At 41.2% G+C, this 27030-nt stretch overlaps 1 protein-coding gene across 2 annotated transcripts; it reads left to right on the top strand.

The window, feature by feature from the left end:
- The first annotated feature begins 1547 nt into the window (after window positions 1-1547).
- On the top strand, window positions 1548-26935 carry LOC133474903 (selenocysteine insertion sequence-binding protein 2-like). 2 transcript variants are annotated; one of them, XM_061767050.1, is made up of 17 exons: window positions 1550-1750; window positions 2109-2230; window positions 5190-5265; window positions 5684-5759; window positions 6435-6637; window positions 7068-7223; window positions 8455-8607; window positions 8763-8849; window positions 8961-9044; window positions 10685-10805; window positions 10880-11046; window positions 12165-12294; window positions 15372-15543; window positions 15617-15837; window positions 20866-21020; window positions 24198-24387; window positions 24635-26935. In XM_061767050.1, the coding sequence occupies exons 1-17, from the start codon at window positions 1742-1744 to the stop codon at window positions 24733-24735; spliced, it is 2223 nt and encodes a 740-aa protein (XP_061623034.1). In that variant the 5' UTR covers window positions 1550-1741; the 3' UTR covers window positions 24736-26935. The 2 variants fall into 2 exon arrangements, with proteins under 2 accessions (XP_061623035.1, XP_061623034.1); XM_061767051.1 differs by lacking the exon at window positions 24635-26935 and having other exon boundaries at window positions 1548-1750; window positions 20866-21091; window positions 24198-24356.
- The last annotated feature ends 95 nt before the right edge of the window (window positions 26936-27030 follow it).

Here is a 27030-nt window from a genome sequence, read left to right as displayed (position 1 = left end):
GGTCACCAGCTCTTCCAGCTCCTTCCCTCAGGTAGGCGCTACCGATCAATGCAAACTAGAACTAGTAGACATTCCAACAGCTTCTTCCCTCTTGCAATCAACTTCTTAAACAGCTAACCTATAATTCCATTACAACAAGCTGGCAATTTTTTGACTCGAGTTCGTTGTCACATTTCTGTGGGGCCAATTATGTATTACTCGTGCACTCACTGTAGTTGTCTCGCCATGCTGCACTATTTGCATATACTGGCCACTCATGCCAGAGTAGCATCTGCTCCATTTGCACACTGATTGAGGAGTATCTGTAACATTTGCACAACCATTTGTCCAGATTATCGCACTACTCGTCACTTTAAACCGCATACACTCCTTGAAGTCTCAGCGCCCTTTGCACAATGGTCATTGCACCGGACGATTGCAATATTAGTCATTCGAACTGCTCTAAGTGCTAGAGGACTCTGCATCTTTTTGCACAATTGTTTTTTGTCAATGTCTTTATGTCTCCAAAGTGTTCTGTAAATTGACTGTCTGTTGTACTAGAGCGGCTCCAACTACCGGAGACAAATTCCTTGTGTGTTTTGGGCATACTTGGCAAATAAAGATGATTCTGATAATTTTTTTGACAAAGGGCGCAATTTCCTGTAATATTCTAAGTTCATGAAAGAGGCATTTAATGACTTACTGCACTCCATTCATCCATCCATTGTCTGTATTGCTTATCCTCACGAAGGATAAGCAGGTGTGCTGGGGCCTTCCCCAGCTGACTTTGGGCGAGAGGCGGGGTACACCTCTGAACAGGTTGACAACCAATTACAGGTCTTATACAGTATAATCAAACAACCATTCATACTCACATTCACCCCGGCGGACAATTTAGAGTCTTCAGTTAACCTACCATGCTGGAATGTGGAAGGAAACCGTAGTACCGGGAGAAAAGCCACACAGGCACGGGGAAAACATGCATACTCCACACAGGAAGGCTGGAGCCCGGATTTGAACCCACGGTTTCAGAACTGTGAGGTGGATGTGCTAAACACTTGTCCACTCTGTGCCCCCTTGACTGCACTCCAATGGAGCAAATAAAAATAGCAATTTTGACCAGGTAGGAGAATTACATGTTAATTTATGAAGTGGAAGCTTCCTCTACTGGCCACAGAAAGACTATTCACATTTTATTAATTTGATTTTTATTTTTGTAATTTTTTTTACGTTTTACAATGCATTGCGAAACTTGAATTTTTAGGATTTTACAAGAACTGATTTTACTTAAACACTTAAAGCGTTAAGAAAAGTTACGGCCACAACCAAACAAAGAGTGGAGTCCAGTAGTACTGAATAAGGCCTGAGGGTTAAACATCTTATCAAAATATTCATAATGACTTTAATCCTAAATAAATTGCAGAGTAATACAAAATTATTAATAATATTGTTATTAGTTTATTAATTCATGAATACTTTAAACTCTGCAACCACTATCCATAGCGTTTACAACACCACAGTCATTTGTGTAATCAGGCAACTCTGTTGTCTATGTGATGCAGTACCTGACGCTGCCTTTGTGTGTCGCCGTCTGCCGGCCAAGTAAACACTCCGGCCGCTTCTGTCGCTCGTCGGCTCGCAGCCCCGCTTGTATGCTAACCAGCGTCTTGCTCACCTAACTTTCTTATTCTATTTACGGGGAAAATGACAGCATCGCGACGGACTGCATATTGACGTGACGGCCTAAAGGGACAACTCAAAGATGGAGAAGGTAAGGAAAGGAAGGAAAATACGGCGGTTACGCCGAGCTAGCGGGTTAGCTTGTAACTAGCTGTGGCGTTGCTAACTTTTAGGGGCAAAACGAGTAAAGACTATCGGAAAAGTATTTTACCGAAACTAATAGAAGTTCGGTAGCTTTAAAAGTGAGGTTGTTTCATTCAAGGTCAAATTTAAAATGGTCCTAATGAGGTTGAGTAGAGTTGCTGTCAGATTAATAAAGTTTGGAATGAGGCTCATGCTGATTCAAAAAACAAACAAACAAAAAACAACATTAAAATGACTGCCAATATAAGTCAAATGTCGTCTTAATTTTTTTCGAATAATGACGTCTTCTATTTCCTCTTCTCCAGCAGGGCAAAGTAACACCTGCTGAGCCGGGGAGGAGAACAGAGTCAGCCAGGCAACAACACGACAGCTCGAATCGTCATGTGATCCTACCAAACCCCCACCTGTACCAGCACAAGTCTAGAGGGTAAGGTACACTTCCCCCCCCCCCCCAAAAAAAAATTGCATTTGGTGACAAAAGTACTGACACGCTGTACAAAAGTACAAGTACAGATTCCTGTGTTTAAAAAATAAACTGGTAAAAGTAGCTGTACTGGTTCAACTCCTGTACGAGGTGCGGACTGGGGGTAAAAAGTGGCTTGGGAGTCATGGACAGACCGGCCAAGTTAATGCGCGCCGTCGTGAGTCAGCCAGCCGGCGACACAATTTTGATGTAACCCGATGATTAAAAAAATAAATAATAATAATATATGAATTTGACACTCTTTTGGACCGTAATTCATGGAGTAGTTAATAACCACAAAAACCTCAAACTAAAAATATAAACAAAGATGAAAGGAATGGAGGAAGGACTGCCATCTACACGCCCAGGAGAATTAAGTCATAAGGTGTGAGTACACACCTGAAACGCAACCTAAAACGATGAGCTGCAATCACAGAACAAAACTGTGATGCAGTATGTGTTAAGTTGTATAAAAACAAACTGTTTATGAAAGCCCCGGCACTCTCATTTTGAATTCCCCCCCCCCTTTACTGATCCTACGAGATGCAAGGTACATATCACCAGCATGACACGACACTATATAAAGTACTCGCCATTGTGTTACTTTTAAATGGAGGAGGCCGATTTGAAGTGGTTGAGGTAGATTAGTGCTTCATGTTTCACACAAAGTACCACCTCCAAAAATACTTGGATCTCCAAGTATCACCAGAATGACCAACATTAAAATGCAGTAGCATCATAGTCAAATGTTCATCAACAAGGAGGCAGAGTTTTCTTTCTTAGAGTATTTAATATTTAGTATTTTTATAAGATACTGTAATATTGGACTTGAATAGTGTTCTTAAATATAGTCAAATGTACATTAAAAAAAAAATGTACCGGCATTACCAGATAACTAGCAACCCTTTACTGCTCAGTGACTTGTTTTTTGTTTTTTTTTGTCAATGTCTTTGCCTCAAATGTGTTCTCTGTCAATTGACTGTCTGTTGTCGTACTAGAGCGGCTACAACTACCGGAGACAAATTCCTTGTGTGTTTTTTGGAAATACTTGGCAAATAAAGAAGATTCTGATTCTGATAATCACTTCAATTTAAATATTTTGAACACAAAAGTTAAATAAAAATTGTACCTAAATACATATTTGGAAACCAATTTCTAATGTTCTTAAATGCAACTGTATTGAACTTAAAAGTTAAATACAACTGAACTGTATTCAACAAATATACTGTACTGGATTAACAAAAAAAAAGTTTAAGCCCCTGTAACATTGTTTACATTTTGAACATTTAATTCAGGGATTGTCACATACAGATAGAGGGAGCCAGCGTGCCACTAGTGGTATCCATACCACACGTATACAATCAGTGAACTGCAGACAATTTGAGGGTCACAGTCCTCTCGAGAGACCCCTCTGGAACATGCATGCTGGCCTATGATTGAGCGACAACAAAATATGGATATAGACGTTATAGAAGTTTTACTGACATGACATCCTGCCAGACAAATACGCAATAAGGCTGCACAATTTATGAAATCATCGAGATTTTTTCTCATTTTGTGCAGGCCTAATACACACTATGGAATGAAATTACTGATGGTTGTCAAGGTTGCTGATGATCCCATGTAAATGGGATGGGGCATGTACAGACAAATAAATAAGCTATTTATTCATTCATATTCATTAAGTAGCAGAGTCAGCTCAAAGACAGTAACAGGTTTTTTAACCAGAAAATAAAATTTATTAGTAAGCAGGTTGACAAATATAGGAAACATTTGGTCATTGAACGATGCTAATTTTTAACTCTGTGAAATGTAGGCCCAGGCAGCTAACACGACGAGGCCATTAGCAAGCAAACTAATAGCCAAATAAGCATTTTCATCTAAAGCATCACAAAGTGTCTTACATAAGTAAAAATAATATTAATAAGGACTTTGGTGTTTGCCGATATCCAGCTGTTGAGGGCCAGGCTCACAGCGGCTTGTGCTGGCAACGGACTCCTGTGTGGCGGTAGCCAAACTTGAATGAATGCCAAATAACTCCATTATTTTCTTGTGTGTGACCACCACTTTTTTGAGGGAATTCTTTTTTTAAAATCTCTTCTCAGCACAATCTTTTTGTTTTGGAGATTGTTTTTTCTTGTCCATCTTAACGCTGATCCGACTAACTATCTATCTACAGATTCTAGTACCGTTACCTGAAGAGTGATTGACAGGAGATAGTCAGCCACAGCAGCCTGGGAAAATGGGTGGGACGTAAACACGTGGCCGTAATTTGATTGGCTCAGCATAGACAGGAGTAGGCGAAAATGGGTTCGTACAGTATACCCTATCACAACTTAAGGCCCACAAAATCATGATGCATCAACCGTTTAATTCTTTACATTCTATTTATTTTTATTACTGTATGTTTTTGTAAAGTACAATACTGTAGTTTTTTTCTCCTTCTTTTTAAACAAAAAAAACAGGATCCAAAATCTTTGTTGTTTTTTCGGGGGACTTGAACGGATTGTAATTTCCATTCATTTCAATGAGGAATGATGATTTAAGATATGATTGTTGTGACTTACAAGCATGGTGACGAAACAAATTAAGATTGTAAGTCAAGGCACCATGTATTTAAAAAAAAATTGACTTGTTTGTTTATATATGCCCTACGATTGGCTGGTGACCAGTTCAGGGTGTACCCCGCCTTTTGCCCGAAGATAGCTGGGATAGGCTCCAGGACGGCCGCGACCCTTGTGAGGATAAGCGGTTCAGAAAATGGATGGATGGATGGAGACTAGCTATGTATCACCAATTTAAAAATGTATAGGGATAGGAAAGTAAATAGTCATTGATGTTATTATGGGTTGCGAAGCGACAACCTACAAAATTGCAACAATCACATGACTTCCTTTTCGTGTTTCTCCATTTTGGATCAAAGCAACGAGTCAGGAGTGGGCCCGAAGTGGAGCCTTGCCTCAAACATTAATGGAGGTGACTTGCCCTGGAGAGCGAAGGTTAGTTGTCCACCATTGAAGTGTGAAATTACATAAGTGAATCGATTGTGAGATTTCTATTTCCCAAAATGTGTTTGTCAAGTGCGCTCTTCTGAATTTTGCCAGATTGTGATGGCACAGTTTTTGCCAGCCAACATGGGCTAAGATCCTCCATTTTCAAGCAATGGTCCGAAAGCACTATCATGTCAAAGTCAAGAGCTAAGCATAGCTACAGTGTTAGCACAGATTAGCAAACTGTCTTCTGATAAGAAGCACATACTTGCAATGCAGTGGCTATTTCTGTGAGCCTAAAAAGGGTAATTGTTCAGGAAATAATATAAGGGAGAAACATAGGGACTGTTTTAAATGGTCAGCAAAATACATATAATACATGTCCTTTAAATAAACTGTACACTCAGTCATATTTAAACCTCCACAGGCATCAACAAAGAACAATGAACCTCGTGTGCAAAGCGGCATTGCGGGTAAAAACTCAGCGGATGCACAGAGAAGAGGTAATCCAATAGAGATTATTAATTTTGTTCCTCCTATTATGTTGCAGGTTAAATTGACCCATTTTACACTTCAAAACTCCTGAAAATTTTTGCTATTATTGTTATCATTATTATTCCTAATTATTAGATATTCCAATATGAATTTTTTTTAAAGATTATTTTATTTCTTTCCTTTTTAAAACTCAAAATAATTATTTACAATTTTCGGCAAATATGTAATTATTATGATACATATATATATATATATGTGTGTGTGTATATATATATATATATATGTGTGTGTGTATATATATATATATATATATATATATATGTGTGTGTATATATATATATATATATATATATGTGTGTGTATATATATATATATATATATATATATATGTGTGTGTATGTATATATATATATATATATATGTGTGTGTGTATATATATATATATATATATATATATATGTGTGTGTATATATATATATATGTGTGTGTGTATATATATATATATATATATATATATGTGTGTGTGTGTATATATATATATATATATATATATATATATATATATATATATATATATGTGTGTGTATATATATGTGTGCACACAGGGATGTGTGGGGGGTTTAAGTTATTTGTTGAATGTTTTATGTTACCAGTAGATGATTCAATCCCTGCTCCATGCACAGGTGTCCGGGATTCCAGATCGGCAAGGACGCCAAAACCCACTCAGGCCGACTTGGCCACATTTGATGTGAAAATGTCCGACTTCCCGCAGCTGGACGCCGGCCCGGCACAAGGTCACAAAGAGAACTGGAGGCCAAATGTGACAGTGGAGAGATGCCAACTTCCCTCAAAGTCAATATCTCCCTGGGTGGATGTACGCCAGCAGGTACTTTAAATAATGCCTAAAAGGTTTTTTGTCACCAACATCCATCCATCCATTTTCTTAACCGCACATCCTCACTAGGGTCGTGGGCTGCTGGAGCCCATCCCAGCTATCTTCGGGCGGGGAGGCGGGGTATACCTGGAACCAGTAGCCAGCCAATCACAGGGCACATAGAAACAAACAACAATTCGCACTCACATTCACACCTACGGGCAATTTAGAGTTGTCAATCAACCTACCACGCATGTTTTTGGGATGTGGGAGGAAACCGGAGTGCTCGGAGAAAACGCACCCAGGCACGGGGGGAACATGCAAACTCCACAAAGGCGGGGCCGGGATTTCAACCCCGATCCCCAGAACTGTGAGGCAGATGTGCTAACCAGTCGTTCACCGTGCCTGTCACCAGCATGTACTTTTTTTTTCTATTCCACAGACAACCATGAGAGGATCCACAACTGTACCTGATCCCCGACAAACCGATGGCCCAACCCTTGCTAGCACCACAGCCAAACAAGTGGGGACGTCGTGGGCATATGTTGCCTCTCAGCCGCCGAAGAAAAACTTCCAGAAGGAAAAGACTGTTGTGCCGGTTAGTGGACATACAGTACACAGTGGATCCAGAATGTTTTCACAGTGCTTCACTTTTTCCACGTTCTTTTACAGCCTTTTTCATATTAATAAGCCCAGCAAGTACCATATTTTCTGGACTATAAATCGCACTGGAATACAAGTCGGGGGGGAAATGTAGTTGATAAAATCCAACACCAAGAACAGACATTTCATCTTGAAAGGCAATTTAAAATAAAAATAGAATAGAGAACAACAGGCTGAATAGGTGTACAGTATGCTAACATAACACATTCAGCTAACATTACATGATGCAAAAACAACGAACTGAGAACGTGCCAGGTATATTAACGTAACATATTAACAGTTATTCAGATAACTATAGGATAAAGAACATGCTCACAAGTTTACCAAACCATCAGTGTCACTCCAAATCACTAAATCCAATGAAATCTTCATCCTCGGTGTCACTTCTAAACAACTCCGCCAACTCCGGAGGTAGACTATGGGCCGCTTCCTCTTCTACGTTGCTTTCGTCAGGCCTAGAGCGCCCTCTTGCGGTTGTCAGTCTGAAAATAACGTGAAATTATATAATAATGTGTTAATAATTTCACATATTATTCGCTCCGGAGTAACAAGCGCACACCCGGTCGGCCAAACTATGAAAAAAAACTGTGACTTGCCCTAAAATACCCGACTGTAATGGCGCAAATTAAATGTAACATTTCTCATCAGAAGAGCAGTGTGGGCAGTAGAACATGAGTCATCAACTGTTTTTTCATGATTTCTTTTGTTATGGAGTATTTGAAGTTCTCATTCCATGTTTTTTTTAGAAAACTCCATAAAGATGGTGGCCACTTGTCACGTTGCTAGTATAATACTACCCCTAGGTGCCCATGGCGCATACACAAAAAAGGTGTCCATTGAATTGAAGAAAAAATTGACAAAATATGGTTCATTCTTTACATTCTATGTATGTAATTATTGTTATTTTATAAAGCACAATATTATACAGCGTTGTTTTTCTTATTAAAAACAAATTACAAAAATTAGTTTATTTTTTTTTTGATAGGCTGGAACGGATACATGCCCATTAATTTAAATAGGGACAGGTTTTTTTGAGTTACAAGCACGGTCACGGAATGAATAAAACTTGTCAGCTTTACAGATGCCACATCTGCTCTGAAGGCAGCACCTGTGCTGCGGTAATGGCATTTAGTGCAACCTGCGGTGTCACCTTCACTCCTTTGTAGACGGAGGAAACAGCTACGCAGCAGCCACAAGAGGAAACGGCGGCGGGGAGGAAAAAACAGAAGAAAAAGAAGAAGAAGGTAAAAGAGGCAGATGACTGCACGGAAGATGAGACAGAAGATTCAGCAGTCCAACAGGAGCCACCAAAGTTTGAGGTGAATGCATCATCATGCCTTTTATTTCGATACAATATGAGCATACGCTGTTTCGGCAGATGCCCAATATGGCTGTTATGCTTTATTTAAAAAAAAATAAAAATAATAATCTTAGATTTTCATTTGTAATGGAACATTGTCCAAATGTTTTCCAGGATGAAGAAGAGTTCCCTGGTTTGGCTCCATCTCAGACTTTGTGTGATCGATTGACAAGCAGCAGAAACACGATAAATAAATATGTAGTAAGGTCCACCACATATAAAATTCTTCAGACATTTCACACATTATTGGGACTAATTGAGCAAAATGTTTGTGTGTGTGTGTGTGTGTGTGTTTTAATTATTATTATTAAGGAAAACCAACAAGATGAAATGACTGCAATCAGGCGGAAGAATGCTACCAAAACCCCACCCGCAGAGTCAGCAAAGAAAGGGCAGGTGAGGATTACCCTCTCACAAAATAACTTCTCACATGTGAAAAGATGTTTATGTAAATGTTAAAATATATATATTTTTAAATGAAGTAAAGAGCAGTACTTTTAATTTATTCTGAGTATCAGATTTCTGATATAAATATGCCTCATTATTTTTAAATACATACAATGGAACCTCAGGTTACGGGTTTTAAGTTGTTTTGTACCCAAGCTCATAAGTCAAGTTACTCTTATACCAAAACAATTTTCCCCATTGAAATTAATTGAAATGGCATTATACTCTTATATCAAATAAATTTTCCCCATTGAAATTAATTTAAATGTCATTAATCCATATGTACTGTAGTATTGTGTTACATGTGTCCCTTTAAGGGCCCTGGGCTGGTGAGTGCCCAGAAGCTGGAGTAGGGTTGGCCGGTTAAGCCCTTTTCATATCGCACTCAGCAACACGTAGCACACCGTTGACAAACCCATTCCATTGTGTATTTGCTGAGGGTGCGGAATCACGAAATGACGTGGCGTTTGCTGCGAGCCACCCTGAATTAAAAAAAAAATTATCTTCAAGAGCAGCATCACAGAGACGTCAGAAAGCGCCTGCAATAGGAAAGGGGATGGCGGAGTAATTTCTGAGTGATATTTTGGCGGGATTGTACTGTAAACGACAAAATGGTTTGGGACAATAGAAAAAATACTATACTGATACATCTCTGCAGCACAAATATAGTGCTGTGAAAAAGTATTATCCCCCTTGTCAAATTCTCATATTTTTGCATAGTTTCCCCACTTTGTTTAAGATCATCAAACAAAGGCTAAATATCAGACAAATATAACCCAAGTGAACTTAAGGTGCTGTTTTTAAATAAAAACTTAAAAAATATTCGAAGTTACATGACCGTTGGTAAAAAAGTAATTACCCCCCTTGTTAAATCATGAGTTAATTGTGGCTAATCACAATTGTTGGTTAATTTTCACTGATCAAAGCCAAACCTGATTACCTCCAGACCTGTTCAATCAAGAAATCACTGAAGCAGAATCTGTCCCGACAAAATCAAGTCAGACAAAATATCTAAAAAAGCTGTAACAAAATGACACGATCCAAAGAAATTCCAGAACAGTCAATTTTTCACAGCACTGTACATATTCCCAAGATACAGTCTACTCGTGTACCAGGGTGATAAGCCCAAGAGTACGTCCTTGTCGGCTGCTACGTCAGCACTTGAACTGGGGCATCGTCGTCCTTGCCTGCTGCCGCGTGGACTATTCACACCGGGCAAGTGTGGTGTGAAAAAGGCCGTTCGTCTGCGTGTGAGCATCTGGCTCTTAGTTGTGGTCTACAGCAGCTCCTTAAGTGTTCTCATTTCCCATTTGTGTGGTTGACTGTTTTTCCCATTCTATAAACGGCTGACAGTGTATCAGAGACTGTGGCTCTCCTTGCCCACATGCGAGGGCATTATAGTAACCGAATCGCTCCATTTGTTTTTCACTCCAGCAGTGATGTATCTGAAGCTTTCTTCTAAAATGTTGGCTCGTGACATAATGCAAAAAATTGACCACGCAACTCCTTGTAACTCAAGTTAGGACACTTGTAAGTCAAGGTACCATTGTAAATGAATGTTGTTTATTTTGTGATTAAATGATTCTCAGAAAGCTGAGAAGACCTCTGGGAAGAAGAGCAAAGCTCCTGTGCAGCTGGACATCGGGAACATGCTGTCCGTTCTGGAAAATAAGCAACAATCTCAGAAAGTCAAGCAGACTGTCATCTCAGGTGATGTTCACACTCCCAAGTGTTAGCTATGGCTCACGTCACAACCCGCTGTGAGTGTCAATATCGCCCTCTAGTGGGTGGAGGACTTCCTGTCGTTCACAAGCAACCGACAGTCCAGAAAAAGACGCCCTGGCAGCAGGACAAAATCGCCCACAACCCGCTGGACTCTACCAGCCCCCTGGTGAAGAAAGGCAAGCAGAGGGAGGTTCCCAAAGTGAAGAAACCAACTGCTCTCAAAAAGGTTCTTCAAGATTTTATTGTCTTGAGTTTTTATTCATGCTCATCTACAATGACCCCCTGCTCATTGCAGGGAATACATTCCAGACCCACCCGTGATATGTGAAAATCTGGGATATCGAGAGACAATATATATCTTTTATAGTTTTACCCTCCCACTCGCTTCAAATAAATCTCAACATATTAAAACACACTGTTTTAGACACATTGTAAAGATATTTGAACACAAAGTTGCAAAGATGAGATGTACAGAAAATACTGTACAGTGTTGATAAGTGCTGTGTTCTCTGAATACCCCTAGATGGCTGTAATGCCTAAGGTATGGAGTTCCATAGCTGCTTGTTATGTTGAGTTGGAACCAGAAATTCAAATATTCTTAATCTGTCCTTCCAAAAGCCTAACCAGGAGTTTTATCCTCTTCTGAGTGGTCAGGGATCTTCCTTAATCGTAGGGCTTAAAACCAAAGTAAAAGTGTCTTATCGGAGAATGCATTATGTTACCAGCAGCCAATCAGAGCTCAAGATTAAGAGAATAAAATTCTTGCAAGACTGTTTTTTTAAACAAATTGACTTTTTACTGCATTTAAATCCATAAATGTTTTCAATACTCTGTACAGCACTGGTGTCAAACTCAAGGCCCGGGGCCAGATCTGGCCCGCTACATCATTTTATGTGGCTTGCGAAAGCAAATCATGTGCGTTGACTTCATCTTTCTTGTTAGACTTTCAAAACTGCCAATTTTCTTCAATGTTATTGTTGAGATATATTATTATTATATTTTTTTTAACCAATCACCCTTTTAAAATGAATTGAATAGTTGAACAGACAATTTTTTTACTGGCCTCTGATTTCAAAACTAGCATTCTATTAATTTGATGTGTATTGCACATAATAATATGAGACAATCATATATTTGAGTTCACAGTCATAATGGTCATCCGAGGGAAACCATAACTACGACGTCCCTGCTGTACAGTATTTATTTTAACTTAAAAAGCTATAAAAAAAACCTTTGAAAAACATTGCTAAAAACGGCTGAATAAATAAAACAGGGAAGCGGTAGGAGAAGAGTGATACTAGCAGGGAAACACTGTATTCTAATGTTGTATTTTGTCATCCCCAGGTCATCCTTAAAGAAAGGGAGGAGCGAAAGCAACGGCGTTTACTGGAGGAGAGGGGTTTGCTGCCCGAAAATGAGTCCACGGTCGTCACGGATACGGCAGAAGAGGAGAGGTGTAATGCCAATTTGACAGGTCAGTGTGTGGCTCTTCCAAGAATGGAAATTAAATCAAATATCTTTGAGTCTGCACTTTTTTGCCTAATTTCACAGTTAAAATACCAAAGAATTCTTTTTACCATTAATATATTTTTTAAAATGTATATAGTAAGAGGCGGGACGGTGGACGACTAGTTAGAGCATCTGCCTCACAGTTCTGAGGACCGAGGTTCAATCCCCGGCCCCGCCTGTGTGGAGTTTGCATGTTCTCCCCGTGCCTGCGTGGGTTTTCTCTGGGCACTCCGGTTTCTTCCCACATCCCAAAAACATGCATGGTAGGTTCATTGATGTCTCTAAATTGCCCGTAGGTGTGGATGTGAGTGCGAATGGTTGTTTGTTTGTATGTGCCCTGCGATTGGCTGGCAACCAGTTCAGCGTGTACCCCACCTCCTGTCCGATGATAGCTGGGATAGGCTCCAGCACGCCCGCGACCCTCGTGAGGAGAAGCGGCTCAGAAAATGGATGGATGGATATATAGTAAGATGTATTTTTGAGTCCCCAACACGAACTCCAAAACTCAAAAAACTTATAGTGCCCCTTGGAAAGTTACAAAAACAATTTGCAACTCCCACCAGTTTCACCAATAAACATGAAATGGAGTGGACATGTCTATCATGCAGAGGTGGGAAGTAACCACGTACTTGTTACTGTACTGTTTTTCAGGTATCAGTACTTGAGTATTTATTTTTCTGGTAACAGTTTACTTTTACTCCTTACTTTTTAAACACAAATATCTGTACTTTTTACTCCTTACATTTTAAAAATGAGCATGTTACTTTTAAACCTTCAAAAGTTAGCGACCATAGGACGTAAAAAGCAGAAGGCCCAAAAAAGGAAAACCGGAAGTAAGCGAGCCAAGCGCATCATAGATATCGTACATACGACACTCCCCAATGAGCCGCGTGCGTACGGTGACGCTTTTAAACCTTCTAAAGTTAGCGACCATAGGATGTAAAAAGCAGAAGGCCCAAAAAAGGGAAACCGGAAGTAAGCGAGCCAAGCGCATCATAGATATCGTACATACGACACTCCCCTATGAGCCGCGTGCGTACGGTGACGCTAAGATAGTGGGGGCAAATAATTGGCTCATTCATTGTAGCTAAGCTAGTGGGGGCAAAGTGTCTGTGCATTCCATGTTTGTGGGAACCAAAATTACAAGGATGCCTGCACATTGTGCTGCGTACGGTTGCACACGTTCAATAACAACAAGGGAACTCGGAACTGGGAATAACCTTTCATATGTAAGAATAATTTGGGGCTCTTTTTTCAAAAGAGCCTCCAATGAATGAACCGAGTTAGTTTTGTAGGAAGCTAGCTTGTTGAAGTTTGGCTCGCTTGCAGTAAATTGTCACGTTTGAGCATTAATTCCAACACATTTATTTGCCCACTCCCAAATGGGCAAATGTAGCGTTTTCATTTTTTACTGTAAAAATATAATTTTACTGCATCTAACTTTATTTCAATAGAATAAATAAATGTTGGTCTTTTTTAAAGCTGTGATCTGCGATTTCTGGTGCCCCCTACTGCTGGAATACAGCATTACAACAAAGCGGTCCGTCACTTCTATAAGACGTAGGGTGTGCTGAGTCCAACGGCCCCCGTCTCCCCCCTCCCAACCCCTCCTGGGTAAATATACACCAACATAGAGTATAATGCAGCTGTTCAAAGGTGAGGTAAATAAAACGGGCATGAGAAACTGTCAATAGTTCATTATCCAGCGTACAAATACGTTCTCTAACCACTATTAGAAAGTAAACATTTTTGTGTTTTACAACAATACTTAACTATATTTATAATGTAATGTATAATGAAAGCTGGCACGGTGGACGACTGGTTAGCACATCTGCCTCACAGTTCTGGGGACCGGGGTTTAAATCCCGGCCCCGCCTGTATGGAGTTTGCATGTTCTCCCCATACCTGCGTGGGTTTTCTCCGGGTACTCTGGTTTCCTCCCACATCCCAAAAACATGCATGGTAGGTTAATTGAAGACTCTAAATTGCCCATAGGTGTGAATGTGAGTGCGAATGGTTGTTTGTTTATATGTGCCCTGCAATTGGCTGGCGACCACTTCACGATGTACCACGCGCCTCGCTCAAAGTCAGCTGGGATGGGTTCCAGCACGCCCGTGACCCTAGTGAGGATAAGCAGTACAGAAGATGAATAAAAGTTGTTGATTCCAGCTTTAAGCCTACCTGTTTTTATTTTTGTTTTTTTTTGTCCATTGTTTCCCCCAGAGAATGCATGCCAATCATCTGGAGCGATACAAAAATCTCACTATAAGTATTTTATTATTGGGTTGAAAAATGTCAATTAGCTTTTTACATTTTTTAATGAAGTACATTTATAAGTGTGAACTTTTGTACTTTTACTTAAGGGAGTGGCTTCAGTACTTTAATTTTTACCAGAGATTACCAGAGTATCAGTCGTTTTACTTAAGTACTGAATATCAGTACATCTCTGCTGTCATGATAGGACACACGAAAACGTCTGACGAACCCATGCCCGAAATTGAACAGAAAGTTGGGCATTTTGTTTCATAGCTAGAAGTGCACACAAGTGGTGCTAAATATTAAACGCGCACCCAATTTGATTCGGAGTGCAGCGGGAGACGGGGCTTGACTATAGTGTTGTCGTTCACAAACAACTCAATCAAAGAAGCCAATCTTTTGAATAAATGTACTGAAAATAATCACTTCATGAACAAACGTGTTCCTTTCTCAGTTTAGTTGAAGCTCAGCTGCGAGCCTGTGGCAAGAAAGATTGGGGACCACAGCCAGAGAGCAGTGCGCCAAATAAACTGACCGTACAATCCCATACTGCAGGTCAAGGGCGGCGCTAGCTTGAATGGCGCCCTATGCAAGATCCCTCAAATTATTTTCATAATTTTTATTTTTTTTTATGTGCACCCCTTTATATAGCAGCCATTTTGGGCGAATTACACGGCCTTAAATTTGCAAGAGCCTGCTTCAAGAGGTAGCAACTGCAAACCAAAATGTCATTGATATAAACATCAGAGCCATCAAATTCCACATGGTCTACAACTTTCTTCTCAGATGAAGACGTTGGTGCTGTTTCGGGAAGTGACGAGCAACAGGAAAATGAAATGGCGAGAGGGGGTGATGGAGAGTCTGACAGAGTTAGAGCTGACGAGCAGCACAGTAACCAGCAGGATGTTTCCATCAATGCACCGGATCAACTCAAAATCCACAGCAGGAAGTTCAGAGAGTGAGAAGAAACCTGGTCGAAAATGCAGCTTGTCCCCTTCTTTTTTGTAATGTACTATGTGTGGTCCATTTAGGTACTGCAGCCAGATGCTGAGCAAAGACGTGGACCAGTGTGTGACGTCGCTGCTGAAGGAGCTGGTTCGATTCCAGGACCGCCTCTACCAGAAGGACCCCATGAAGGCGCACATGAAGCGGCGCATGGTCATGGGCCTGCGAGAGGTCCTCAAGCACCTCAAACTCCGCAAGGTCAAGTGCGTCATTATCTCGCCCAACTGCGAGCGCGTCCAGGCCAAAGGTATGACTGTGTGTGCATTTTTTTCTCTCTCTCTCTCCTCTCTCTCTCTCTCTCTCTCTCTCTCTCTCTCTCTCTCTCTCTCTCTCTCTCTCTCTCTCTCTCTCTCTCTCTCTCTCTCTCTCTCTCTCTCTCTCTCTCTCTCTCTCTCTCTCTCTCTCTCTCTCTCTCTCTCTCTCTCTCTCTCTCTCTCTCTCTCTCTCTCTCTCTCTCTCTCTCTCTCTCTCTCAGCTAATTGATTTTATGACTCCAACCTCATTGCCACCTGAAGTCCTTTTAGGGCTTTGTGCTAATAGGCATCAATCAGATCTGTTCAGATCACATTCAACCCCAAACCTCTCAAAAGTAATACCCTTCTAGCAGGGTACTCTTTTGGTCCCAATAAATTACACCAAAACTATGGTTTGACAGGCGGTAGTCCTCCAAAAATTGCAAGTCCTGGGGTTACGTTGTAACCGAATTGACTTTTCCATCTGATGGACAGCAGAAGGTAACTTCTGTCAGGAATTCAGAGAGCTGCCAAATGTTACGGAATGGTCCATATTTTGTTACAGAAATCACTGAAGTCACCCGCTGGGGAGTACGTCGTTCTGCTGGGGGACTTCAATAATCACATGGGCAATGACAGTGAGACCTGGAAGGGTATGATTGGGAGGAACGGCCCCCCCCGATCAGAACCCGAGTGGTGTTCTGTTATTGGACTTCTGTGCTCACCATGGATTGTCCATAACGAACACCATGTTCAAGCATAAAGGTGTCCACACATGCACTTGGAACCAGGACACCCTAGGTCGCCGTTCGATGATCGACTTTGTGGTCGTCTCATCGGACTTGCGGCCGCATGTCTTGGACACTCCGGTGAAGAGAGGGGCGGAGCTGTCAACTGATCACCACCTCGTGGTGAGTTGGCGCCGATGGTGGGGGAAGATGCCGGTCCGACCTGGCAGGCCCAAACGTATTGTGAGGGTCTGCTGGGAACGTCTGGAAGAATCCCCTGTCAGAAGGTGTTTCAATTCCCACGTCCGGCAGAATTGCACCCACGTCTTGGGGGAGGCGGAGGACATTGAGTCAGAGTGTACCATGTTCCGCGCCTCTATTGCCGAGGCAGCCAACCGGAGCTGTGGGACTCCTGAGGCAGCTGATGGTTACTGGCTGGCCAAGCGGAATGCAGCTTTGGTGGTCGCTGAGGCAAAAAATCGGGCGTGGGAGGAGTTAGGTGAGGCCATGGAGAACGACTTCCAGACGGCTTTGAGGAAATTCTGTTTCACCATCCGGCATCTCAGGAGGGGGAAGAAGTGCGCCATCAACACTGTGTATAGTGGGGATGGGGCACTGCTGACCTCGACTCGGAACGTTGTGAGTCGGTGGGGAGAATACTTCGAAGACCTTCTCAATCCCAAAGACACGCCTTCCCATGAGGAAGCAGAGTCTGTGGTCTCTGAGGTGCGCTCTCCTATCTCTGGAGTTGAGGTTACCCTGGTGGTTAAAAAGTTCCTCGTTGGCAAGGCCCCGGGGGTGGATGAGATTCTCCCAGAGTTCCTAAAGGCTCTGGATGTTGTGAGGCTGTCCTGGTTGACACACCTCTACAACATAGCGTGGACATCGGGGACAGTGCCTCTGGATTGGCAGACCGGGGTGGTGGTCCCCCTTTTTCAGAAAGGGGACCGGAGGGTGTGTTCCAACTACCAGGGGATCACAATCATCAGGCTCCATGGTAAGGTCTATTCAGGGGTGCAGGAGAGGATGATCCGTCGAAAAGTTGAATCTCAGATTCAGAAGGAGCAGTGTGGTTTTCGTCCTGGCCGTGGAACAGTGGACCAGCTCTTCACCCTCGGCAGGGTCCTCGAGGGTGCATGGGAGTTCGCCCAACCAGTCTACATGTGTTTTGTGGACTTGGAGAAGGCATTTGACCGTGTCCCTTGTGGAGTCCTGTTGGGGGTGCTTCGGGAGTATGGGGTATCGAACCCCCTGATACGAGCTGTTTGGTCCTTGTACGACCGGTGTCAGAGTTTGGTCCGCATTGCTGCAGTGAGTCGGACTCGTTTCCGGTGAGGGTTGGACTCCGCCAAGGCTGCCCTTTGTCACCGATTCTGTTCATAACCTTTATGGACAGAATTTCTAGGCGCAGCCGAGGCGTAGAGGGGGTCCCGTTTGGTGGCCTCAGTTTTGGATCTTTGCTTTTTGCAGATGATGTGGTTCTGTTGGCTTCGACAGGCCGTGATCTCCAACTCTTACTGGAGTGGTTCGCAGCTGAAGCGGCTGGGATGAGAATCAGCACCTTTAAATCTGAGACCATGATCCTCAGTCGAAAAAAGGTGGAGTGCCCTCTCCAGGTCGGGGATGTGAGCCTTCCCCAAGGGGTGGAGTGTAAATATCTTGTTCACGAGTGAGGAAAGAATGGAACGAGAGCTCGACAGGCGGATCAGTGCAGCGTCTTTAGTGATGCGGACTTTGTATCGTTCTGTTGTGGTGAAGAAGGAGCTAAACCGAAAGGCGAAGCTCTCTATTTACCGGTCGATCTACGTTCCTACCCTCACCTATAGTCACGAGCTGTGTGTCGTGACTGAAAGAACAAGATCCCGGATACCAGCAGCAGAAATGAGTTTCCTCCGCAGAATGTCCGGGCTCTCCCTTAGAGATAGGGTGAGAAGCTCGATCATCCGTGAGGGCCTCAGAGTAGAGCCGCTGCTCTTCCGCATTGAGAGGAGCCAGATGAGGTGGCTCGGACATCTGTTCAGGATGCCTCCAAGACGCCTCCCTGGTGAGGTGTTCCGGGCACGTCCCAACGGGAGGAGACCCCAGGGACGACCCGGGATACGCTGGAGAGACTACGGCTGTCAGCTTGCCTGGGAACGCCTCGGGATCCCCTCGGAAGAGCTGGAGGAAGTGGCTGGGAGAGGGAAGTCTGGGCCTCCCTGCTAAAGCTACTGCCCCCGCGACCCAACCTCGGCTAAGCGGAAGAAGATGGATGGATGGAAATCACTGAACGTGACCCGTTACAGATGTAATACTGATTGTTCCGGATATTGGAGAAAAAAAACAAAAAAACAGCGTCTGACATTACTGGCGCGTCCACATTGAACAGGTGCTTGGTGCACGCTATTTTATTGCGCCCCCCCAGAGCTGACAACTAGTTTTCATCTTACAGCAATGCATTATGCACAGAGTCAATGATTGTCACGCAGCTCGAGTAGAAGCACAACGTAGATCCTTCGTTTCGTCCATACCAAGACCGTTCGCAAACAGAAAAGAATATGTAACGAGAAGTAATTTCTCTACGAACATTTTATACGTTACCCGAATTGTTCATAAACTGGGTCGTTCCTACCACTTTATTTAAATAAAAACACATACATCTGAAATGTATTCAATATTAAAAAAAAATGTATACTTTTATTTGTTTGTAAAATATTTTTTGATTGGAGTTACATTTTCATTTTTTCACAATATTATTATTTATTTAGATTTTATCTTTATTCATAATTTTCTAAATATTTTGTTCTCTAAATAATTTGTTACATTCATTTTATTTAATTTAAAAAAATATTTTTGTATTGACATTTGTATGCTGTTAAAATATATATTTTTTTAACTATATTTTTATTTTAAATATAAAAAGTATTTTTACATTTACATTTTTATGCTGTTAAATATGGCAGATATTCTCTTCTTGTTTTAATTATTTTACCATTTTAAAATTAATTACATTTGCATTTTTATTAAAATATATCATTCTTTTAATTATAAATATTTAACTTTTAAATGTTTTTATATTTACACTTTTATGCTGTTTTTTTTTACAATCTTTCTTATTTTGATAGATTTATTTAAATAAAAAAAATAGATTTATACTGTTAAAATACTTAACTAACTAAATAATTTTAACATGTTTACCCTTGCTTAGTGGTGAGTACATCTGCCTCAAAATCCTGAGATCCTGTGTTCGAATCTCCGTTTCAGCTTTCCTGTGTGAAGTTTGATATTCCAAAAACATGCATGTTATTTTAACTGAAGATTGATCCATTGTCCATCAATGTGAATGGGTGTGTGAATGCTGGTTTGTCTACATGTGCCGGGATAACTGATTGGCGACCAGTCCAAGGTGTACCCCGCCTTTTGCTCAAAGTTAGCTGGGATAAGATCTTTTCACACAGCACTTTTTTTTTTCTTTTAATCAGTTTATTTGAAAGGGGACAATGCAATTTCATAAAACACATGAAATACACATGGTTAAAAAAGCCGGAATTAGCCAGAAGGCTAGTTTTCATCTGTAGTCCCCTGGCCATGATGTAAAAAAGCAGTAAAATACATCTACAAGACAATATAATACAGGATACATAATCAAAGACTTACTATACTATTAAGAGAGAATAAAACCACAAATCATTTGATCATAACAAAAAAAAATAAAAATAACAAAAAATAAAAAAACTTAAAAACAAAAAAAACAAATGCGATTGAAGCCCTTGACTTTCCCATTCATTGTGTATGTGCTGAGGGGGCGGCACCGCGTTTTGCAATGCAGAGGGCAGCTGACGCTCCGGCGCAACTTTGAATAGAAGGTTCTATTTTGAGAGTGTTACGTCAAAATAGTCCTCCATTGGGAGAGGGGCAGGCGGAGTGATTTCCATGTGCTTTTTTAGTGAACCTGTACTGTGGAAAATGGAGGAAGCTCTGATAAATGCAGTCTTTGTTTTCTGAACTTTGGGATACAAGCGATAATGCTTACCGTGACGTAAATAAAAAAGCACATCGATGGAAGGAGCTTTCTTTTGCAAAAAACGGTGTCGCACGGTCCTTTCACATTGAGCAAGTGCAGTGTGAAATGCCCTATAGGCCCCCACTCACCCACCACCCTAATGAGGACAAACACAATAAAAAATGGATGGATGTTTTTTTGTTAAGTTAAATAAGGCCACCAAATATTGGAAACGACTTTGCAAGTTGGTGCCACTGTCAGTAGTCCTTCAAATCTGAGCCTTGTTTTTCCTTATTGTGTGCGTGTACCTGATGATGGTGATCCGTTCACAGGGGGTCTGGACGAGGCCCTTCACACCATCATCGACACGTGCCGCGAGCAGGAGGTGCCGTTCGTCTTCGCCCTCTCCCGCAAGGCTCTGGGGCGCTGCGTCAACAAGATGGTGCCCGTCAGCCTGGTGGGCATTTTCAACTACGATGGCGCGCAGGTCAGCGATACCACGATTACAGTGAACCCCTGTTCTTTGCGAGGGATACGTTCCAGGCCCACCCACTATAGGTAAAAATCTGCGTAATGGAGCGCCCATATAAAAACAATTTTATAGTTTTACCCCTACCACATGCTATAAACACTTTTGAACTTAAAACATATTGTAAACCTATTTGGACATAAAAACTTACAAATTCAAGGCTCGAATTAAATGGTCTTGCATCGCATTTTGCGGGTCAAAATTAGCATTGAGACGGTCGCGAAGACTGAAGCAGGCAGGCGCGTATGTGACACAAGGGGCTTAGTTCACCGATGTGTGGACGTGCAAGTGAAGCTATTCAGTTGAGGAGCGGGAACACAACGGGTGCAAAATGCAGTGCTGAATTGAGGAGAGAGAGTGCAAAAAGACAAATGGCAAAGGTGTGGTAGCATTCCATAGTGAAATGCACCCATTTGTTGTAACATCGACCTTTTTCTCCATGGAGTATGACGCTGCGTCGTGGGACCCATGAGACAAAGGTGAAATTAACAAATTAGTGATCTTAACGTTAGTCTACTTTAATAACATAACGTTAGCCCAGCAGGCTGTGTAGTGTCTTTTTTAATCATGAGTACAGCTGAATGTGTGGCTTGTTTATTACCATGACAAGGACAATATAACGCAACCGTAGTGGTACATACAGGGTGCTTTTTGCTCAGTGGAGTCTTTGTGTGACACATGGCCAATCTGATGATCTGTAAGGGGCAAAACTTTGAGTCAAGTAGGTGAAAAATGTGGCAAATGTGGCCAGAGAGGAATAAGAGTAAAATGGATAGTCATCACGAACCCAAACTGAGGAGTGTTTTGGTGAAGGGAGATGGAAATATTTTTCTCTTGAAGTTTCTTCATTTTAGTTTGAAAAAATTGAGCACTTCCAAAACTTGTAGTAGTACAAATAATATTTGTCTTATTCCTAGTTAGCTAGTCTAAGCTCATAAATGCACAGCCATGAACCTAATGTATTATGCAGAGGTTTGTAGTAACGCTCAACATTTACTCTTACAATTACACAAGTAGCATTTAGACAATTGTACTTGTCAGAGTAGTAACATGCATCATACTTTTTACTTGAGTATTTTTTAGAAGCAGCTGTACTTTTACTCCGTTACAATGATCTACACGCTGCTCACTACTCTTATTTATCAATTATTGCGTGCGCGATCTATTTTTAGACTTTAACTTCCGTGTTGGGTGCTGTTTGCACCAATCCAATGTTACCACTAGTGTCATTTGATTCTACCAATCAAACGGCACAAGGCAGACAAATGACTGCACACAAAACCTTCGCAGCCCAATCAAGGGGACTCATATTGGGAGGGAGGGGTGGGGGGGAATCAGCCCCACGACTTGTTTACATTATCCTGTTCAGGGTTGCAATTTTTAAATTATTTTATTTAACCAGGTAAAAGACCAGTTGAGATGGAATATCTCTTGCAATGGTTTCCTGGCTAAGAAGACATCAAGTTAAACAAGTCCAGGTCAATCACATGCAAGATTTAAGTTATTTTCACCTCCCATCTCAAAAAGATAAAATAAATAATTAAATAAATCAGTTGTACAAATTCTAGGTCACATTAATGGGCAAGAGGGATTGACGACCTGGAGAAGACCACACCCATCAGCTTGAATCTTGTCTACAAATTTGATAAAATGGGTTTAAAATCATATATTAATATAAAGTAACCTAAACTTGGTACTCGCTTTAGTCAGAGCTCAAGCATATCAGACTGACTGTTTATAAATTAGTCTTGGCAAATCAACTGCTCATGGTTCAAATCACATTTCATGCTGCTTGGAGTCAAATCAAGACAAACAATTCTCAAAATCTCACAATTGCCCTTATAAAGTTGACACACTGACACAGACATCAAGGCATACATTTGGAAAATTTCTGCAGAGTTCGTGAAATATCAAAACAGACATTTATCCTTGGTTAAACATCAAATGAGAGTTCACGGGTTGCAGTACTCTCCAACGCCAGTGGGTAACTCCTTACGTGCACATTTGGATATTAAGCAAATAGTTTGTTACTGTATTTGCATCCCATTGTCGGTCGGGGCTGTTGTGAGTTCAAACGTTTCTTTGGATCGTGTCTTTTTGTTGCAGCTTTTTTGAGATCTTTTGTCCAACTTTATTTTGTCGGGGCAGATTCTGTTTAAGTGATTTCTTGATTGAACAGATCTGGAAGTAATCAAGCTTGGGTCTGTTCAGTGAAATTAACCAAAAATTGCAATTAGCAACAATTCATGATTTAACAAGGGTGGTAATTACTTTTTCACACAGGGCCAGGTAACTCTGAATAGGTTTTTTCTTAATACATGAAATCACTATTTATAAACCGCATTTTAAGTTCACTTGGGTTATATATTTCTGATATTTACATTTGTTTGATGATCTTAAACATTAAAGTGAGAAAACTATGCAAAAATATACGAATTTCAGAAGGGGGCCAATATTTTTTCACGGCACTGTTTATGGGCTTCCACTTGTATAGCGCTTTTCTACATTTAGGGTACTCAATCCGCTCTAACACTTGTCTCCTCATTCACCTACTGACGATGCAGCATCAGGAGCAACTGCGGGGTTAGTATCTTGCTCAAGGACACTTCGACATGACCACAAGGGCTGAGGACTGAACCCACAACCTTTGGGTTGGGAGACGACCACTCTACCACCTGAACCATGCTGCCCCAAGACAGCGGCAAAGCACTAGTTTTATCATCAAGTTCCTCAACTCACTTCAACATAGTTGATTGACACCAAGATACCACAAGATAACAGCAAAGCGCTACTTTTGTCTAAATAAAGCTCCTCAGTTCACATAGTTTGTTGATATCAAAGTGCCAGAAGATGGAACCAAAGCTTTGGCCTGAGCACAGGATTGGTTCCCCCCAAAAATCTGCAAATTCATGAGTTCAGAATCGCAAATAGAGGGAGTTTGACTTAAAAACCCCAAAATAGACTTCCAGATTGCCACGACATGGGTGGGGGGGATTTCCAAGATAGATGGATAGGTTATGCAAAAAAATCTACAATACAGCGGGTCCGCGAATGATTAACTGCGATATAGCGAGAAACACAATTTAATGTCCATGTTGTCTACATTTATTGATAAAACTGCTTCCGACATCACAGGACTACTACCACCAGATGATTGAGTTGTCCTCTGAGGCCAGGAAGGCATACGAGGAGATGCTGGCGAGCGTGGAGCGAGCTGTCCGGGCAGAGCGCGGCGACGCTAACTTTTCTGAGCAGCACAGTGCTGCCAAGCTGATTGAGACAGAGCAGTCAGAGCCTGAGCCTGAGTCTGAGGAACCGGGATACTGTAAGTAATCGAAAGGCGACACACAACAGTACTCTCAAAAAGTTGGAGATATTGGGTTTTTGGGTAAAATTCCAGTATGAAACCTAAAATGTACTATCACCTTTACAGGTGAACTCAATTTGATCTTCTCTAAACCTTTGATTGCTCATATTCCACTGTTCCAATATTTCAGTAATTTTTGCGCAATTTGCTGTTCTCTAACAAGAAGCTGAACTGAAAAATTCATATTTAATATTTCTTCTCCCAGACCAGTTGTGGAGAAAGCTGCTGGAGAAAGAGTCCAACTACAAGTCGTTAAACTTTGATGCATGGCCAAGTGAATGTAACAATGAAAATGAGAAGAGCTGACAGTGGCGACTCTGCGGTGAGGTTCTCAACAAAATATGACAGGATTTATTACACCAGGCACAGAGGTCCATAGTGTTCTTGCTCTGTGCAGGGACAGCGTGTTCCTTGTCCACTTTTTGTCTAAATTAACGGGATTGCCGTCCAATTGAGAACACAGTTGGTTTTCCATTGTGCTTCATATTAAAGGTAACATTGTATAATGTAAAAATGAGTTTTGATTGCTTTTATACATATACAGTGGTACCTTGATTTGCAAATGCCCCAACTTACAATTTTTTGAGTTACGAGGAGTCTCTTAGAGATAATTTCTGGGGCTTTTTGCTTTGTAGCGCGGCAAAATTTGAGGTACGAGCGAGCTTCAGATACTCTGCATCTCAAGTGGGGGAAAAAAAAAAAAAAAGAAGCAATTGAGGTACTGTCATACCTTGCATGTAGAACGGGACGAACAGTCAAAAGGATAAATATGAAACGAGAACACACACAAGGAGCTCCTGTAGGCCACAACTCAAGCCCAGACGCTCACATGCAGACAAACCGGACAACCCATCTTCAATTCCTGGCATCACTCAATAGCCTATACTAGCCATTACACTTTTATGATGGCAGTTTTTTTTTTTTAACATTCTCAAATTGTTTGTGTTTTTATACAATACAGTGCTGTTTTAACTTATTAAATACAAGTTAAAATTGTTAAATGTATCCATCCATTTTCCGTACCGCTTATCCTCATTAGGGTCGCGGGTGTGCTGGAGCCTATCTCAGCTGACTCTGTTCAAGTGGCGGGGTACACCCTGGACTGGTCACCAGCCAATCGGAGTAAATGCTAAATGTTTAATAAGTAGATGTTTTTGCGGTGGGCTGGAACCAATCATTTCAGTGGGGGAAATTTCGTTAATAGTTGAATAAATTTGAGTTTTGAGCTTGGTCGTGGAACAAATTAAATTTGTAAATCAAGGTGGTCTCCAGAGTGCCCTCCGCCCCCATCAAGTGTGAAATTACACAATCACGTCAATCTTTTGTGATCTGTGATATGGTTAAATTAGCCGTTGGTGACTTGTTGGATACACCGATTAAGCGTTTGTTTACAATCTTGAGTCTGGTAAGCTACACATACTTGATTGGTCGTACCCGATTGATTGCTGTAATTCTGGTTCCTTGGGGTATTTTGACAAAATCATGTCACAGATTAGTCCAAAAAAAAAACAAATGACAAACCGTCTTCTTTTAAAGTAAAATTGGTACATGTTCAAGTAAAAAAATATCTTACGAACATGAGCACTAGTTTTTTTTGTTTTTTTTTGTTTTGTTTTTTTATAAACAGCCGACACGAAATCCCACAAGATACCTGCAGTAACTGTGGCTCACGGGTCAAATCAGTAATAGTTCCTTGTTACTTTTTTACCAGTCACAATTCCCCTCTGGGCAAGAACACTATTAATTTTATTGGTCATTTGTTCTGAGACGCCAGAGGCTACAATGTCTTGTCATATTTACTACCACTTGGAGTTATCTACTGATCTTTAAACTAGCTGGAAATTTCATCCAAGTGGGAACGCGGTTTATTTTTAACTAGCCTCTGACCCAAAAAACTAAGTTGTTTTTTGTTTTTTTTGCTGCAAGTTTTCAACCACTTTTCATTGTGTTGAGGACTAGGAAACTGTGTCTCTTTCAATTATTTTGAGTTGAAGAGTGTGTTTACTTTTCTTTTAACTTTGTAGGACCACGCCAGGGTCTTAAAGTAATCCCACAATAAGAACTGAATGACAAAGTGTTTTGCCTTTAGTTGACTGCAAAAAGAGACACATGAAAGTACAGTGGACCTCCACTATTTGTGGGGGGTAGGGACCGTCCTGGACTGCAATTAGCGAAAATCCGCAGATAAGTGACACTTATTATAATTGCACTGAGAATTTTATTTTACTTTTTTACCCCCAAAGATACTTCAATAAGTGTGTTTGGGGTTGTTCCCTCCCACCACCCCCGAAAAAACGAAAACAAAATTGGAAAACTCGGGGGAGGGGGGGATTGAAAAGAAACCTGCAAATAGGTAAATCCGCGGGTGCCGAACTGCTATACGCGGAGCTCCACTGTATTATGTATGCGGGTGTATGTATTGACAGGCAATAAGTGATTGAGGAGATAAAATATTGACACACTATTTTCAATGATTCCTAATAATAAATTGAGTTTTGGGATATGGTGATTTTCTTTTTCTCTGTGTTTCTTATTCTTCTTCACACGAATGAATTGCAAACATGCCCAAAAACACACCAATTTTTAGAAATCCCAAAAACG

The sequence above is a fragment of the Phyllopteryx taeniolatus genome, chromosome 3, assembly GCF_024500385.1.
Source record: "Phyllopteryx taeniolatus isolate TA_2022b chromosome 3, UOR_Ptae_1.2, whole genome shotgun sequence".
NCBI classification, from domain to species: domain Eukaryota; kingdom Metazoa; phylum Chordata; class Actinopteri; order Syngnathiformes; family Syngnathidae; genus Phyllopteryx; species Phyllopteryx taeniolatus.
The sequence above is the reverse complement of the archived record's forward strand: the minus strand, read 5'-3'. Positions and strand labels throughout refer to the sequence as shown.